Here is a 17,375-nt window from a genome sequence, read left to right on the forward strand (position 1 = left end):
AATAGATAGCTAGACTATAGTCAGAGTGACCATATATGTTTGGAGGGGAGGAAGGAGGTGTGGGGGGCTGTTTGTTTTTAAATAAAGGCAGAGCAGACAAGGTATCAGGGCTGTAGAGAATGAAATGCCAAAACCATTAAACCATTATGGGGTATTAAGAGACAACAGGGATTTTTAATTTTAAGCCAAACTCGTACAACAAAAATTGCTTCAAAAACAGTATCTGTATATGTAGAAATAAAAACCAACCTAGGAACTCGGATTTCTTCAATATGTGTGCCAGTGTCATGGAAAGCTCAAGATGGAGATTGTGTGAATAAAATCGAATTTGCCACCTACCCATCTGTTTGGCCAGCTACTCCCTTGGATGTGGCTTTCAACCACTTGCAGAAAACTCCAGCTTATATGACAACCAAAGACCTACAAATATGCTATTCACCCAGGCATGCTTGTCTGCAGGCTTGTAAGCACAGATATCACAGCTGCTCAAGGGAGGGCAAGAGTGATGTCAACTAGAGCTGTGTGTGCGTGTCTGTAACTGGAGACATCTGGAGATGGGTCAGTTCTAGTCAGTCTGGTCCTGTGAGGAGCTTCAAACTACCTCTAGAGAGAAGAATAGTGTATAACTAAATAGGCTACTAAGTCAGGCACCCCTCTGCAAAACATCTTTAGCCAAATAATTGTAAAATACTTTGATGAGGGAAGTGCTAAATGCAGAGACTACAGAGTAGAAAATAATACATCTGCATCACCCAGTGAAGCAGTTTTATTATTTTGACACTATTAAGCTATTTTTATCTGCTTGTGCACAGGAACAGCTTTTGAATGTCAAGAAAACCATCCTGCCAGCAATATCTATTAGTTTCTCCTCTGGGATACCTAAAAATTCATGTCATGAGGGTGAGCAGTTATCCACTGGTAAAAGATGTCCAGAGGATCCACGCTGTACCTGATGGACCTTAGAAGGCTGTCAATACTGCAATGTAACACATAACATAACCATTGCTCCAGCACAGTCCTTTGTCTTAATACAGAGCAAAGTACTCAGAAAAGTCTAGAGCAACTTGAGACTCCCTTTCCAAGGGAAATGGGAGTTATTTTCTTATTGCTACTAATAGGTGACGTTTTAACACAACTGTACTTTTAAAAAGAGAAAGTTCTTCTTTATTAAAACACTATGGTGTCCAGCACCCTCTGAATCCTACAGTAGGACTTCCTGTTGCTCTCGTGAAACACCTTCAGTTTGTATTAAGCCAGGTAATGTGCACACATTATTTGTATACAGATTTTTATACTTAAAGTGATCACATTCTGCCTTACGGGGATGGAGTCCACAAATGAGAGCCAAGTGAATTGACATGGTTGTTGCTGTTGTGGTTTTGGGGGGGCTGACCTACTAGAGGGCAGCTCTGCAGAGAAGGACATGGGAGTCTTGGTTGATGACAAATTGACTGTGAGCTGGCAGTGTGCCCGTGAGGCCAGGAGGGCCAGTGGTAGCCTGGGGTGCATCGGGAGGAGTATGGCCAGCAGGTGGTCCTGCCCCTCTACTCGGCCCTAGGGAGGCACATCTGGAGCGCTGTGTTGAGTTCTGGGCTCCTCAGCACAAGAGAGGCAAAGAGCTACTGGAGAGGGTCCAGTGAGGGCCACGAAGATCATTTGGGGTCTTGAGCATCTCTTTTATGAGGCGAGGCTGCAGCAGCTGGGTCTGTTTAGTCTAGAGACCACTGAGAGGGGATCACGTTAATGCATATAAATATCTCAAAGGCTGCTGTCAGCTGGATCGTGCCAGGCTCTTCTCAGTGGTGTCCAGTGACAGACGAGGAGCGATGGCTATAAACTGAAACACAAAATGTTCCACCTCCATGTAAGGAAGAACTTTTTCACTTTGAGAGTGGGAGAGCACTGGAACAGGCTGCCTGGGGAGGTTGTAGAGTCTCAAACTTGGAGACTTTCAAACCCCACCTGTGAGGAGTTCCTGTGTCACCTGCTCTAGGTGATCTTGCCTTGTCAGGAGAGTTGGACAAGAGGCTCTCCAGAGGTCCCTCCCAACCCTAAAAAATCTGTGATTTACCAACATCACATTTTATTTCATTTTTAGTCATGCAACTACTATTCAGTAGGTCTTGCAGTTACAGCAGTGAAGCCCTTTCACACAGTGGTTGCCCTTCGAGACAGGCTGTTCATAACAAAGCAGAGAAGGAGCTAGCATAAAACATTTGGTGGATGGGAAACACTGCTGAATGGCCATCAGCTTTCTCAATCTTGACAGTCACATGTTCAAACAAGAGCTTAGATACTGCAAGTGGTTAATTCTTTGTTCTGGGGCTCTTAATGATTTTCCTCAGGGCGAATCTAGTTGAATAGTTAGTTTTTAAAAAATTATTGTTAGACTTTCAAATATTGCTTCACTGTCATTATCTGCCCCAATGATATATTTTTAATATGACAATTAATTTCAATCAATCAGGATTTAAGGGACTCTGAAATCTGCTGTAAAATTTTGTTTTCCAATACTGAAATGGTTGGACTTGAGAAGCTGATTTTGGGTTCAGAGAAGGTAAGACAGGATGTGGGAGATCTTTTTTCTCAGAAATTTTTTTTTAGTTCGTAAGACTACGATATTTTGTTACACAAATTCTGTCTAAAATAAATCCTAGGATGAATGAAGGGGAATGAGATCAGGAACTATTACATTTTAAAATAAAAACTAAAATTTTCATACATTAGAGCTAATGTATGATGAAAAGTGTAAGAACAAACATATTCTTTTATGAATTTCCTGTCTGCTTCACATATCTCAACAAATAGGTGATGAGAAGCTAACCTTGTGAAATGCTCTGTTTTAAACCCAGTCCTTCCTATGAAAATTACCCATGACTGCAAAGTCTTATGTCAGAGGGCATTTTACGTAAAACCAGAAGAAGATTGCCAGGGTTAGTCAAGGACAGATTTTTAAATCTCTGTTGATAATAGGTGAAAGGATCTCAGAAACATCCATTGTGATCTGCTATGCAAAGCTGTTGGGTAGACCAAGGAAGGTGTATTTTATACATATAAATACAGGAAATATAACAAAACAACCCCAAGCCTTTTCAAGGTTTTCCTATCACTGCTACATCTTCAATCTGAACCCTCAAATGCAAGTATTTGCTGTTGCCTATTCCAGGCCAGAAAAACTTCTGATCATGGAAAAACTCAGTTTGTGCCATCCCAAAGCCAGCAGTTTGCTATCAAAGGTGTGAGAGAAACTTTTCTGACATATCTGCATAATATTCAACTCTGAAGATAATTCACTGCACAACCATAACCAAACAAAAACAAAATAAGGCAATTCTTCAAAAAAAGCACAGAACCATGCATTTTTTGCTTACCAAACTATCAACATCTATGCTTGAGTTTACTGCCCACTGCAAGGTTCCCATGATGTTCATAGCTAAAGTAAGAATAATTCCAGCTGTACCTGGTCCTTCACCTGTGCAGAGAAAAACACATTCAATTTCTGTGCAAATAAAAAGCCATTAGAAAACAGAAAATCAGCGTGTACATCTTAAGATGCATATTCATACTCTAGCCTCTTTTACTTCATGGAGAAAAATGGATTTGTTAATCATAAAAAGGACTAAGACATAAATCATAGTTTAACACCTGGCTTTGGTGCTGAATTCACTGGAGACCCTAATCTTGCTTGGCAGAAGAGTCTTGTACTTAAACTGTAAACAGAATCAGGTCTCTGCAGTCTTGATTTGACTTTCCTTTTCTCAGCACACATCAATCTGTGAAATCACTCTTATCTAACCAAAACACCACACACAGCTAACAACTCTAAAATTCAAAATGGCTTACATTTTCATTTTTTTGACGAATAGAGGACATTTTCCTTAGTGTTTCACAAAGATGCAGATGTAATTTTTTTAGCTTTAATTGTTGGCTGTTGCAAGCATGGGATTTCCCAGGGATTTTCCTTTATGACTTCATACAATACAATATAAGCATTTAATCTACCACACTGTTGATTTTCACCCTACGTGTTAAATGGAATTGAGAATTTAAGCCAAATGCCTTTCTATGATTTCTCCATTCTTTATATGGTTCTCTTCAATAAACCTCCTCCTGTTTAAGTAAAACGTACAGGTCCACTAACACAAGAAATTATTTTCCTTAAAACCCCAAACTACTAAGGACACAGAGTGAGAAATGAGAAGGACAACAGGGAACACTGTTTCCCGTGAATGGTAAGGGAACTAGAAGTCTCCTTAGTGACAAAAGAACTGTAAGTGCCTATTTTCATACAGAAGTATTTGTGTGGTATCTCCTTTTGTAAGGAGAGCTAGAGCTCCTTCTACAAGAAATAGAAGATAGCATTTCATAAACTGTAAAATATTTGATAAATTGCAAGCTCTTATATAACTCCTTTTCAACACTGAAGCATGGCTGAAAGAAATTTGAATATTGTTAGATTTAAAAACCTCCTCCATAAAATCATCAAACTCTTGTTCATCAGTGACCGTAGTAGTGGAACTGCATACAGATCCTGCACACCAAGGTCAGTGTAAAATTTGGAGAGGTAGAACCATGTCCAAACATAACAACAGTATAGTGAATAAAAAACTGTAATTGAAGTTATCTCTAGCTGAATTTTTCCACATGAATGAATTATTAACATTTTGGGGACATCATACTCCTAATTTTTGATTGTTTGAGGCTGGCTGCACCTGGCAAGTCATGGGCACCACTTCAAATACAAGTAAGATATAGTGTGATTCTTATTTGTATACTGTGTTTACTAGGAGTGATGAGCTATTTTTGGGGGGATTTTGAATAGAATTTGCAAAACCTCACATAAGAAAATGGGTCAGTGGGTCGGGAATTAAAGAACTGGATGACAATTTCTCTTAATGGTGTGGGCCTTAAAAGATTATTAAAACTTTTCGTGTCTCAGCCATTTGCAAGTGAGAGGAACATTAACTTCTATTTACTAAAAATCTTTGAGCTATACAGGTGTGATCAACATCCAAGTTTGTTGGAACAGTAATGTGGGTTCAAACTCATGAGATAATTTTACAGCAATTACTATAACAAAATGAAAGTTTTGTCCCTTCAGTTATTATTTTCAGATTATTCCCTTTAATGAGTTCTCTACAATATCAGGCAGCAGGCAATAATGGTGTTATTTCTGTTTTAATTAAATTGTGTTTACTACTATGACATACTTAAATCAATTACTCCAGTGTATGCCAAATTCCACAACAGCTTATTTCTCTCAGAATTTTCTAAAGCTGAGCCGTTAAAAAGAAGCAGCAGACTTCCATTTCAGTTTTCGGGTAAAGTTACCATACCTGTAGTTATGATAGAGATAAATGCCACAGCAACAAAAAAGACCACAAAAATAATTTCTATCCTCATCTGGAACCAGCGCAGCGTTGACAGGTAGAGGAACCAGTTTGCCGTGTGCAGGTTCAGAGCTTTGTGAAATAAGGTCTCAAAATATGGCTGCCGCCCAAAAGCTCGCAGTGTCCACAGCCCTTTTAAGCTTGTAACAAGGTGGGTGAAAATTGGGCTCCGAGCTGCAAAGTGTTTAAATTAGAACAACATAAACATGCATGAGGAAATGCCTTTGATATAATGCAAACACCCCGCCATGCTCTACCTCACAGCAGCGTAACTACTGCCGGTGTAATTTACACGTGTTGTCAAACTACATGACTAAAGTAATCCTAACCAAGGATATACAGCAACAGTCCTTGCAAGAATGGGTTGAAGTTGCATTCAGTCTAGTGACAGGAAGGGATCACAATAATTCTTCACAGTTAGCACATATCTATTTGTCTCATATCTACTTGGGGAAGCTCCTGGCCTTCTGTAGGATGCCACAAGAGAAAGGCTGCTCGTCCCCAGCCAAAATTAATTCCTGCAATTTTGATAACTCCAATATATGAAGCTTTCTTAGCATAGGCAGAGTACTTTAATGCTCCAGATTCAACTGCACTGACATGGTCATTTTAAGCAAAAATTACGTAAGAAGTGGTGAGCCAGTGCTGGATCCCTGTGAACATCAAAGAAATTTAAATTTAGGTCTGAGGAACTCCAGAATTACACTTAAGTAAAATGGAAGACGATCACCACTGTTTAAAATTCAGGACTGATTTGCCAAGGATCTGCCAGTTTGCTGCAAAGGCAGGCAACAGTGCATGGTCTTCAAATTCACACTTCCAAATGAGGTTTTCAATTTTATTTGGAACATTTTAGTCTCTTAATGGGGGGAGAGGAAGGAAATTTAATCAAATAACTTATTCAGAAATCAGAGCTCTTTTGTGATTAAGGTATATCCATTGAAATTTTTTCTTACAAAGAAACAAACGCAAAGAGTACATACCAAGTCTGACCACAATTTTGCAAGTTACATTTACTCTCAAGAAAACTGTATGTCAGGAATTTATTTGTTTTCAGCTGCAGTGGTGATAAAGCCCATCTCTTAAAAGGCCTTTTTTATTGCTCTTTGGCAGCAGAGCACTCAGTATTGGTTGGATGAGTAACAGCCCTGGCTTTAAGGAGAGATGTGTTCTGCTCCCAAAGACAACGTCATCTTGCAAGAGAAGACGCAAAAAAGAGAAAGAGTGAATCATTTCTTAATTGATTTGTTGTGGATTTAAAAGTCTACCAACTTTGCTGCTCCTACCTTCAGATTCCAGTTGTTTCAGCTGCTGAGAAGTGTGGAGGAAGTATGCCCTTAACAGAATAAAGGCTGCTATCACAGGCACTGATGCCAGGAAGATGTAGGGTTCTAATATTGAGACTACTGTTATAGCGCCAATCACAATCAGTATTAACTGTAGAATGAAAGAAAAATACTATTGATATAGTAAACTTGTCACTTTATAGACTAGAGATTGGTGATGAATCTCCTTCCTATGGCAACTACGTATTGTTTCAACAAACATAAAGTGCTAACCTAAGATTTGCAGCTGAGAACAAACCTCCATGAAAAGATAATGAATAACTTGGACCAGATCCATAACCTGTTGCAATAAGCTGCTATCTTTTCTAATAGATGGGAAAAGTGTTTTCTATAGTACAATCTGTATTGCAGGCTTCTAAAATATGAAGCCACACAAAAGCAATGGCAGCTAGGCACTCACTTTCCACTTAAAATATAAGAATGACACTTGCAATATCTGCAGCCATCTACCAAACCTACCATGCTGTCCCTGCCTTGTCTGGACTAGGTGTGCAAGACTGTCAGGAGCTGAGTGACAGCCTCCTGCAGGTTCTGGGCAAAGCAGTCTTGCTGAGGATCAGAAAAAGTGGGAAGTTGTACTTCTTTGGTCAAGGGACTGTAACTCATACATGAAACTAACACTATTGCTTGTCCTGATCAGGAGACATTGTACAAATAAATTGTATGAGAATCTGTGGTATGACAAATTAGCAGTTTCAGGAGAAATAAAAATGCGTTTAAAGGTGTCAGATGACAAAAGGACAAAATTGTTTCGGAGTTAATCTGTTTTAACCTACTAGAGGCTACTACCATTTTAAGACCTCATTCTCGGTAGTTCCATACAGGTTTAGCTGAATCTGGTCTTGAACTTTACTCTAGAAGAGACTTAAGCAGGTAGACAGCTTTTTTCTCATGTCTAAATCTAAAGAAAATCAAGTATACCAGTGTACATAGAATAGCTAAGTTCTGCTTTGTATCAGGGTGTTGCTTCTAACACTAAACAACTACTTCAAGCTGCAAACTTACCAGCATAAACCAACTGCAAATGGACAATTTGGGACACAATTATGAACATTGCATTGAAACATCACTGCAAAGACCAGACAGCAAAGAAACAGATGGAAAGCAAAAATAATTTCACATAAGGAAGAAACTTGAAGTCTGTGCTTTTGCTACTACGTCCACATAAACTCAAGGAAGGATTTAAATTCCCAGTATTCCAAGTTAGAGGTCTTTCATGAACAGGTAAGCATGTTCCAAGTTTCCTATAACTTTTTTTTTCATCAGAAGTCTGAGCAATGCAATAGCAGCATCACATTATAGGAAAAAAAAAGATTACATCACAGCTGAACTAGCTAAAGGAGGAATGGCTTTGAACTGAAATAGAGCAGGTTTAGATTAGATATTAGGAAGAAATTCTTTACTATGAGGGTGGTGAGGCATTGGAACAGGTTGCCCAGAGAAGGTGTGGATGACCCACTCCTGGAAGTGTTCAAGGAGGCCAGGTTGAAAGGGACTCTGAGAAACCTGATCTCATGGTAAATGTCCTTGCTTTTGCAGAGGGGCTGGAACTAGATGATCTTTAATGTCCCTTCCAGCCCAAAAAATTTTATGATCCTATGAGTTCTTTCACTATTTTCCTCATTTCTCTTAAAGGAACGGCGATATGTGTGGGTTATGCTTGTGCAGGCTGTTTAGCACTGGTCTGCAGCAATGCAAGAATGGATTTGTGTTCACTCATTACTTCAAACTGCAGAAATTAGTAACACTTGTATCTCTTTTTAATTGTTAAGAGGCAAATGAGCTATTCAAGCAATATTGAGCCAAGTTATGCAGTTCTCACATTACTTGAGATTACAGTCACTCAGTGACTGTTAAAATTCCCATTTCTGTCATTTACTTGAATTTTGTAAAGGTCACCATGATGTCATACTGTTCTAACTGCTGGTCCCACAGTTATTCCACTAAAAAGCTGAATATGAAAATCTGTGTTATCTCATAAACTCCAAAGTAAGCCTAAAGTCACACAGAAGATATTTTCTCTAAAAAGGCAGAAGCAAAAACCTAAACCACAAGACAACTGTATTGGCATATAGTTGAGGAATGGCAGCAGAGGGCTCATGCAGCCCAGCTCAGTGCCCCAGATGCTGAGCCTTCAGCCCTGGGACAGAGGCCAGATGGGGAGACATGTCCCACTGTTTCCCAGTTTGGAAAATGCAGGTGGTAGTAGACAAAGCAACTCAGCAAGCGTTCAGGGTGGCAATGACTGCAACAGCTAGTTTGATGAACCAACAGGAGTTTATCATTTAGGCATGAATGATCATGATCACAGCCATGATCACAGGCATGAATGTTCAGTGAGTTCACCAGGAACTTTTGGGTGAGACTATATTAAACCTTAGGGACAAGCATATGTGCTTGCAGCATCTCACAGGAAGGATCTTCAAGAAACAAGGACTGGCTGTAGCCTTAAGACTTGTCTTTAGCCTTAAGACAAGGCTTAGGGAGATCTCATCACTTTGTATGACTACATATTGGTATTTATTATGCTTACATAAGTTATAATGTTTCTGTATATGCAGTTTGCTATTATTTATATAATTAAAAATACATTCTGTTTATATAAGTAATAGATGGTATTTCTTGTGGACCATATGTGCTTGACCTAAATTCTTTTAAATGGCACACAGTGGGAAGATAAGAGGCAATGGGCACAAGCTGAAATGCACAAAATTCCATTTAAACTTAAGAAAAAGCACTTTTAGCATGGGGAAGGTCAAATACTGGAATGTATTACTCAGAGGACTTGGAGTTATCCAAAACCCAGCTTGGCCTTGAGCAACCTCCTCGAGCTGAACCTGCTTTGAGCAGAGGGGTTGGAGGGGTTGCAGGTTCTAGGTCCACATATCCCTTCCACACTCTGTGACTCTTCAACAATCATCAGAAGGAATAAGTCCTATCTTTAACTTCTCTATATCTTTCAGAGGAATCTGACTTTGTTCCTTAGCAGAGTCCATGGAAGTCTGAATTTATGGAGGACCAGAAGAAATTGGTTGTGAAGGAATGACTGTTAAAATTATTCAAGACAATGGGTAGGTTTAGTGATATCCAGCAGGAGAACCTGGAAAGACGGGGCAGCTTATCATGCATGTCTAGAAGCCTCTGCAGCTGAGACTGAGGAGAGAAGTGAATCTATGGGCCAGTAGGGTATAGTTAAACCTCTGAAAGGCATCAGAATAGAAAAGGCAAATAATGGGATTTTCTTTATTCTTGAAAACATGAAAAACTAGTCAGCTTCTTGTAGAAAGTTTGAAATTTAGAGACAGACCAACTAACATGCTTCTGGAATAACACCCCCATGGTAGATCCAAAATATCTGAAACAAAACAGTCGGATCAGAAAAGACAGTAGTGACTCCTGTTGACACTGAAGATCATACTGTTGATTCAGAGAGTCCCAATGTCCAAGTTTACTCATTCAGCTAGTCCTCATGACATCAGCAGGACATGAAGTAAAGCTGTAATATACTGGAATCTCTTCATGTCAAGCTGCACTGGCCCCTCTGTAGTCATGAGTCAAAGTTATCAATTCCTCATAAAGATAAAGGAAAAGAAATTCTGTCTTTATCAGATAATCATGTTGGTAGGGGCTGTAAAGCAGGCAAATTCACAGATGGAGACAGGCAATCCGTACAGCAGAGTCTTTGGGTTGATTAAGTTGGGCTAGTATATCACCTTAATAATGTAGAGAGGAACAGGAGCACCAGGAAAGATTTGCTTCTGTTTTTAAAATGTTCTGGGAACCAGTTCTATCCAAGGAAAAGCTGGCATTTCCACAGAAGATAAAGGAACAGAAAAGTCAAGAACATATTCAACAGAAGAGAAGTAAAGGGTGATGCTAGCAAACTGGGAACAGTAGAGCTTCAGGAGGGGGAGTTATGAAAGTGACTGAATGCAATCAAGAATAGCATTAAAAACCAGTTAACTTGACCCAAGATAACAGAAAAAAACTAAGGAATGCCCTTTATGACTTACAGTTGAATCTGGGCAGCAGCAGGGATTATTGTCCTGTAGGGGTCTGCAGGGCAAAAATATTTCTGAGCCTGAGTAGTAAGAGTGGTGTGCATAAACAGTGGAGGTAAGTACACACAGAGGCAAGCCCTCAAAAATGAAGCAATACAATTGAACTACAGGACAAGCAGCTACATAGATACATAGATTGAAAAAAAAAATCATATGATTTCTTTTTTCAGCTATCAAATATCATATTGCTATAAGACAGCAAAAGTTACAACTTTTATTCTACAAACCTGAATGAAGTCAAACATTGTAAGTGGAAGTAAGTCATCCAGTACTGCTGTATCTTTTGAGAATCTGTTAAGCATTCCACCTATGGATTAAGGAAAAAAAAAAAGTCAAACATTTTAATACCACCCCCAAATCCCACATTTATTAATTTAACAAAAGGTACAACTTTTTCTGAATACAAAATATTAAATAATTTTTTTTTAAAGTATAAGCAATTCCACAGATAAGTGGAACTACAGTTTCTGTCCCCCTGGAGGAATTCAGCTACACAACTTCTGTTTCAGCTCTTGAAAAAAACCCAGGAAAATGTAATTTAAAAATAGAAACAACCAAAGTGGGCAGAAATAGGCACAAAGCATAAGGTCAGTACCCCTTATTCAGCAGGCCCTGATGATACACAGGTAATTTTCACACCAGCATTTGCATGGGTTTGTAACCTGTTTCTTAATTTCTGAGTAGAATTACTGAAGATTATGTAACAACAATTTTAAGAATATAAGGGAAAATTAAGGAGAAGCTCATTGCTGTATCATCATTTAGCAGTGTCTCCTGCGATCTAGTAATTATGAGTAAGAAACATATGATATAGGAATTTCATGTAAAATGGGAGATGGAACTTGTTGCACCAGTTATATAATGAGCTTTACATCAACACCCAGATTTGAATATGCGTACCATCATTCACACTAACTGATGTTTTATGCCATTTTAGTAGGACTATTCATAAAAAAGCACTATTTATCATCCACATCTGATTCCTTGTCACTCAAGACACAGCTGACAATATGTTTTCTATTGCACTTTTTGACAAAGTCTATTCTTTAGAAGTTATTCTACTTTTATTGGCTAGAACAGTTAATGGTTTATTTTCTCCAAATTTCTTTCAGAGAGGGTGATATTTCAGAATCAGAATTGACAACTGAAATATGTCACACTTAAGTGCAATCAAGTTTCATTAAAAGATTCACAAATTACCTTATGTGGCAAACTTCTAACATGCCGCTTGACTGAAAATGTAAATGTAAGGTAACACTGTCCTTTAACAGAAAGAAAACCATTAAACTGAAAATAAATGCATAGATGAGTCAATCACCTCCCATTTCAGTTACCTGCTTTCCAAGAGTTGAAGGCTGACATGGGTGCATGAAGAACTGCATGCACCATCTTTTGATGGAGAGTTTTAGACACTGTTATAAGTGTATGCACAAGGGGCAAACCTCTGAAGATTCCCATGGCAAGCAGGGTATCTGCCACACCCACATAGATGTAAATGATGTAGTAGCTGCTAGTGTCAGTGACAATCACAGGAGGTTTGTCAGAGGTGCTGTTTTCTGACTGCGTTGAATTTGCCTTCAAAGCTGTGCTGTGTGATGGAAATGAAAAATAAATGCATTACTGGGAATTGTGTGCTTTTTCTCTTTTATTTGCTAAACGAAACCAAACCAAACACTACTCCAGTGTCCATTTGTTTTAAAACTATGCTAATGGTTATAGATATTTCCAGTCATTTTTAAAATATTGTCATGAATGTACAAATTATAAATTATTAATTGCTCTGGTAGTCTCTTGCAAATCTGCTGCCTATTTAATCACTGACAAACCTAACCTAATCCAGGAAAATACACCCACTTCTTTTAAACAGAAAAATTAGTTTAAGTCTTGAAAAAAGTGAATTACTACGGAAGTAAAATTCTTTAGGTATTCTATAAAAATCAAAGCCCTTAGTGACTTAATGTAGATGCAAATCAACATAAATCACTCCAGTGAGATCTATGTCACCATATGCTTCTATATTCACACACACTCATTGCTGCGGGACATAAACAGGGAATAAAAGCATTAACTCAGGAAAAGCCACTGGCTTTTCCACTGCTCAGTACATTTTAACCTACAACTGCTGACCCTGTAACTTCTAGGAATTCTTCATAGATAAGCAGAAGAAATTTTACAAAGGGGGGATCTTACAGAAACTGCTCTCTTGAAAAGTTCCCTGGCAAGTCTTACCAGCACCTCTGAATCATGATGTACTGAAGATAACCAGGTCCCTGCATCCCCAGAGTGAGCTGACCCAGGAGAATCTTGCCTGCACTGTTGTGTACTTAATAACAAGGCATAAGCCATTCAACTGTTAGCACTTAGAGAAGTACCAGATACCACCTACACGAGGTATTTAAATCATCCATCAATGAACTATTTTGTTGACTATAAGATAGTGACAATCCACATTCTTCTTCTGGAAGAATTTATTCATTCTTTACGGAAAAAAATTATATAAGGGATACCCCAGTTTCTCAATAAATTATCACCACTACTTACTTTTGAAGAAACCATACCCCACCAAGAGAAGCAGCTACCTGTGACCAAAGAAAACAGAGTCAGATTTTGCTTTATCACTTTATGTAATCTTTCTCTCTTATCTTTTTTTCATTGACTTTATACCTGTTTTTAGAGGGAGTATAACAAATGGGTGGAAGTCAAACCTACTCAAAGCAAAAACCTTGTAATATCTGCTTCTCTCTCCACGGAAACAATTTAGTGCATCCCACCAGGAAAGCTACATTTAGACTTGTATTACAATCAGGCTCTCAAGTGCCCGAGAGATTCTTGAATTCTAGAAATTCTTGTGTTCTTTTTTACCATACTATTAACAAAGGCTTGCTAATGTCTTCCTACTGATAACTGTATGCCTTTTAAGTTTTAAAGATTAGGATTTTTAATGACCCTAGAAGAGTAAGTCTCTCAGTATCTTCAAAGACATCTATTCAAATACGAATGCCATACCTTTAACATTATTATTTTTGCATTGTTGTTCTTGCCAGCTGACATCCACATTCAGTATAGTCAGTTGACATATATTGCTTTGCTGCTTAGTTTTACATAATTTTCCACATAATCTATTGTAATATTTTAAAGTGTAGAATTAAACCCCTTTTATTATGAGATGGTTTAGCATTCAACAAGAATTTGGTCCATAATATATTTTTTGTCTGTCTACCAAGGTACTGGAGATCTTCATCTAATCCATTACATTTTAGTTTGCTCTGTTCCTGATTATGATCAATTTTCTAAGGGTTGAAACAGTTTTTACATTTTCTTCCCATACATTTTTATGTCACTGGTACAGAAATATATTGTGGTAATACCCCAACTGATACACATAACTGAAGTCTTCTCTTTGGGAGCCACCTGCTTCTGCAGGTCTTACAGTAAATAACTCAGGATTGACCATGACAGTCCTGAATTTAAGTATTTGTAAGAACCAGGCTTCTTTCACAATAGTCTTTTTACATCTCCCAACAGAATTCTGTTCTCATCTTGACTCCTCACAACAGAGGAGTTTTTTCAGCTGTGAAGATGATGGTAGGTAACACTGTCACAGAATATTTCACAAGGCCTTTCTCTGTGTTTCCTTCCAAAACTGCTCTCCTTGCAGTTCAGCAGCCCTAGTCTCTGGGTCTCACATCCATGAGACACAGTTTTGAGCTGCTTAAGTGGGCTACACAACATACACCTTGCAAACCTAGGAGATAAGTACAGTTGATGTCCTACCTATGGTGACCTGTGTGAACTCGCCTTGGAATCTGCAGCAATCCATTCCAAAGCAATCCATTCAAAATCTAAAATAGCATCTCTAGAATTTCCGCAGTATTCCCACCCAGATCTGAAGGGTTTAAAACCACCACTTTCAATTTACTTGGATGTTCATCACTAGCCTCTCTTCATTGTCTCAAGTTGGAAGGGTACAAACTGTTAGCACAGGACACACAAACACTTGGAATGGTGTTTCAGCTCACACACAGAGGTTTGCTGAAGACTGGGCTGCAGCTGGATATCTTCTAACCCATTCATTTACCAGTAGGCTTTTACTTCAATGACAGTCACACCAGAAACTTTATATTTTATGGAAACATTCTTTGTCATAAGATTTTTTTCAAATAGAAGATGAGGCTTTTTGAACTGTTTAAAAAATATTTAGTCTAAAATAAAAGCAAAAATGTGTAATCAGCATTAAAAGTATATGCTGAATATACAGAAATACATCTGATATATCTTGAAATTTCATTTGACTCTAAAGCCCACATTCAGCTTTGCTGTTGTTTTCATAGCCATTTTCCACAACCATGAAAATAAAACTTACATGATAAGAAAAGCTACACATCTAAGTACTGCCTTGCTTCTGGAGTTGGTTTAAAAGTTAGGATGTTAAACTAGATCTAAGCTCCAGGATTTATTCCTGGTCCAAGAGAACTAACTTAAATCACCTGCAATATAACATTAGTGTGGATTCAGAACACCATCAGTCACATCTTTCTCCAGCTATGGTGATACTAGAAGTCTGAATCTCTGCAGAATTGCTAAAAACCCTTTGCAGACAATCAGACAGAAAACAATCCTCTATTCCTGATGGATTCTTCTCTTCATTCAGTTCATGTTGAAAAATACCAAGAGAAATTGGCACCATATTTTGTAAGTTGACATATGAATACAGTGTCATTGATTTCTCCCTATGAAATATGTTCCTTCCCTTTAAAAAATACTTGATTTAGGATATTTACATAGAAGAGAACATTAAGAGGTTCTGTATGCTTGAAGTCTTTTCTAAATTAAGAGACAAGACAAAAAGCAGGCAATTTCTGATATATGAAAAACAGTCAAATGTCTTCAAAGAGCCAGATGTTCTTTGGTACTTGTTCTGAAGTACTTGTTCAGTACTTGTTCTACACCATCCTTGGAAAAAGTCTTCTCTGCATGCTGCAGGAACACCCCTTCCATCTTTCACTGCCACCACAGGCACTCTGCCTTACTCACCACTCTTCTTTCACTAGGAGCAAAGCTAATAGCTCATTTTTCAAAGCAATTTTCCAGAATTCATGTATGTGCTGATCCAAACAAATTATGGCAACTATTGTTGTTAACTGCCTAAGGCTCTTCAAAGGTAATTTTTAATGAAAAATGGAAGATTATTCACCTGTGAACAAGAGACTTGCATAGGGTAATAATTCTTATTTATGGTACCACATAGAGAAAATAACTTGGATAATTTGAGAAGATGGATCTTCTGCTGCTGTGCACTAATCACTAACTTTGGTGAAGAAGAGCTCATCTAAGTAGTAGAAAAATCCCTGCAATTTAATTTAGCAGCAGTTTTCAATGTGATACATACAAGAGCTTATGTCTTGATGCTTTATCCATTTTCACAAAGAACAGTTTGAACAAACATAATTTGTTGCAACATGACACCAAGCACAGGTTTTCTTACCTCAACTAAGAAGACAGTCACGCACAAAATCAGAACAAAAATCAAGTTTTTGTGGATGGTAACATATCTGAAATAGGTATTCCATGTAGTAACAGTCCCCATGCTTTCAGCATCATCACTGAAGCACTCCTGGGAAAAAAACAATAAAATCATAGTAAGAATGCTAATAATATCTCTGTATGAGAATTTCTGACACAAGAATGCTATCATTCTTTCTGCTAACTCACCGCAAATAAATGAGCTGAAGCATTAAATTGGCTGATAATGGCTAGAGAGGAAGGTACTGCACAGTTGAGTCACCTTTGATATAAAAATACAATCAAGGGATTATTTGAAATTTTCAGACAACAATGAGAGAGGCTGAGATTTGTCCAGCACTACCAAAATCAGAAACTATTAATCAATAGCTATTTTCTTTCAATGAAGAATTATTATTGTGATTTTAGAGTAAATTTGTAAGCACTTTGAGCTTTTCTGTTGAGCTCAAAAAAAAAAAAAAAAGGCAGTGCTTCAGCAAATGTTGAATTTAAATTTTCCTTGGACATCTGTTTCCACATAGGAAACTTCCCCAGAAAATTTTCCTATCCTGAGAAAATCAGCCCACCGTTTTGAAAATAAAAGTCATCCATCATGACCAATTGAAATGATCAGAAAAAAAAGAAATTTTGGTCCAGTTTTTGGTATAAAAAACCCAACCTTCTGGGTTTGTTTGCACATCCATAAAACCAGAGTAAAATCAAGTTTATTCCTCCATTCATTATCTGCATCAGGACACAAGAACTAAGCAGTCTGACAAACTTATTAAATTTGATCAAATTCCAGTTTTAAAAACTGTACTAGCACTTGAAATGTATTTTATTTTTTCCATGAGCCTTACTGTTTTAAATTTTACCTAAATGCTTTAAAACAATGTTTTTCCAAGTTACGGTTTAAAATTTTTTTTTATCCTAAGTAATCTGAAAGGTAAAGTGCAGGAGATGTAAATTCTGTATTGAAATTCCCTACACTTAGCACTGAAAAATGAACCAAAAATAAGGCAATGTAATTTTTTTAGGATTTCAATGATTTCAAGATGATACTTGAGTTTAAAAAT

General features: G+C 37.8%; 1 protein-coding gene across 3 annotated transcripts in view; it reads right to left on the reverse strand.

The window, feature by feature from the left end:
• The window catches only part of CFTR (CF transmembrane conductance regulator), an 87,077-nt gene that overhangs the window by 21,399 nt on the left and 48,303 nt on the right, over window positions 1-17,375 (reverse strand). For all 3 annotated transcript variants that reach the window (XM_038154893.1, XM_038154892.1, XM_038154891.1), the window contains 7 exons: window positions 16,283-16,411; window positions 13,339-13,376; window positions 12,132-12,385; window positions 11,025-11,104; window positions 6,677-6,827; window positions 5,337-5,564; window positions 3,372-3,472 (listed from right to left, as the gene is read on the reverse strand). In XM_038154893.1, coding sequence (XP_038010821.1) covers window positions 3,372-3,472; window positions 5,337-5,564; window positions 6,677-6,827; window positions 11,025-11,104; window positions 12,132-12,385; window positions 13,339-13,376; window positions 16,283-16,411 — 981 coding nt within the window. The remainder of the gene's footprint in view (window positions 1-3,371; window positions 3,473-5,336; window positions 5,565-6,676; window positions 6,828-11,024; window positions 11,105-12,131; window positions 12,386-13,338; window positions 13,377-16,282; window positions 16,412-17,375) is intronic.

Source organism: Motacilla alba, chromosome 1A (assembly GCF_015832195.1).
Source record: "Motacilla alba alba isolate MOTALB_02 chromosome 1A, Motacilla_alba_V1.0_pri, whole genome shotgun sequence".
Taxonomy (NCBI): domain Eukaryota; kingdom Metazoa; phylum Chordata; class Aves; order Passeriformes; family Motacillidae; genus Motacilla; species Motacilla alba.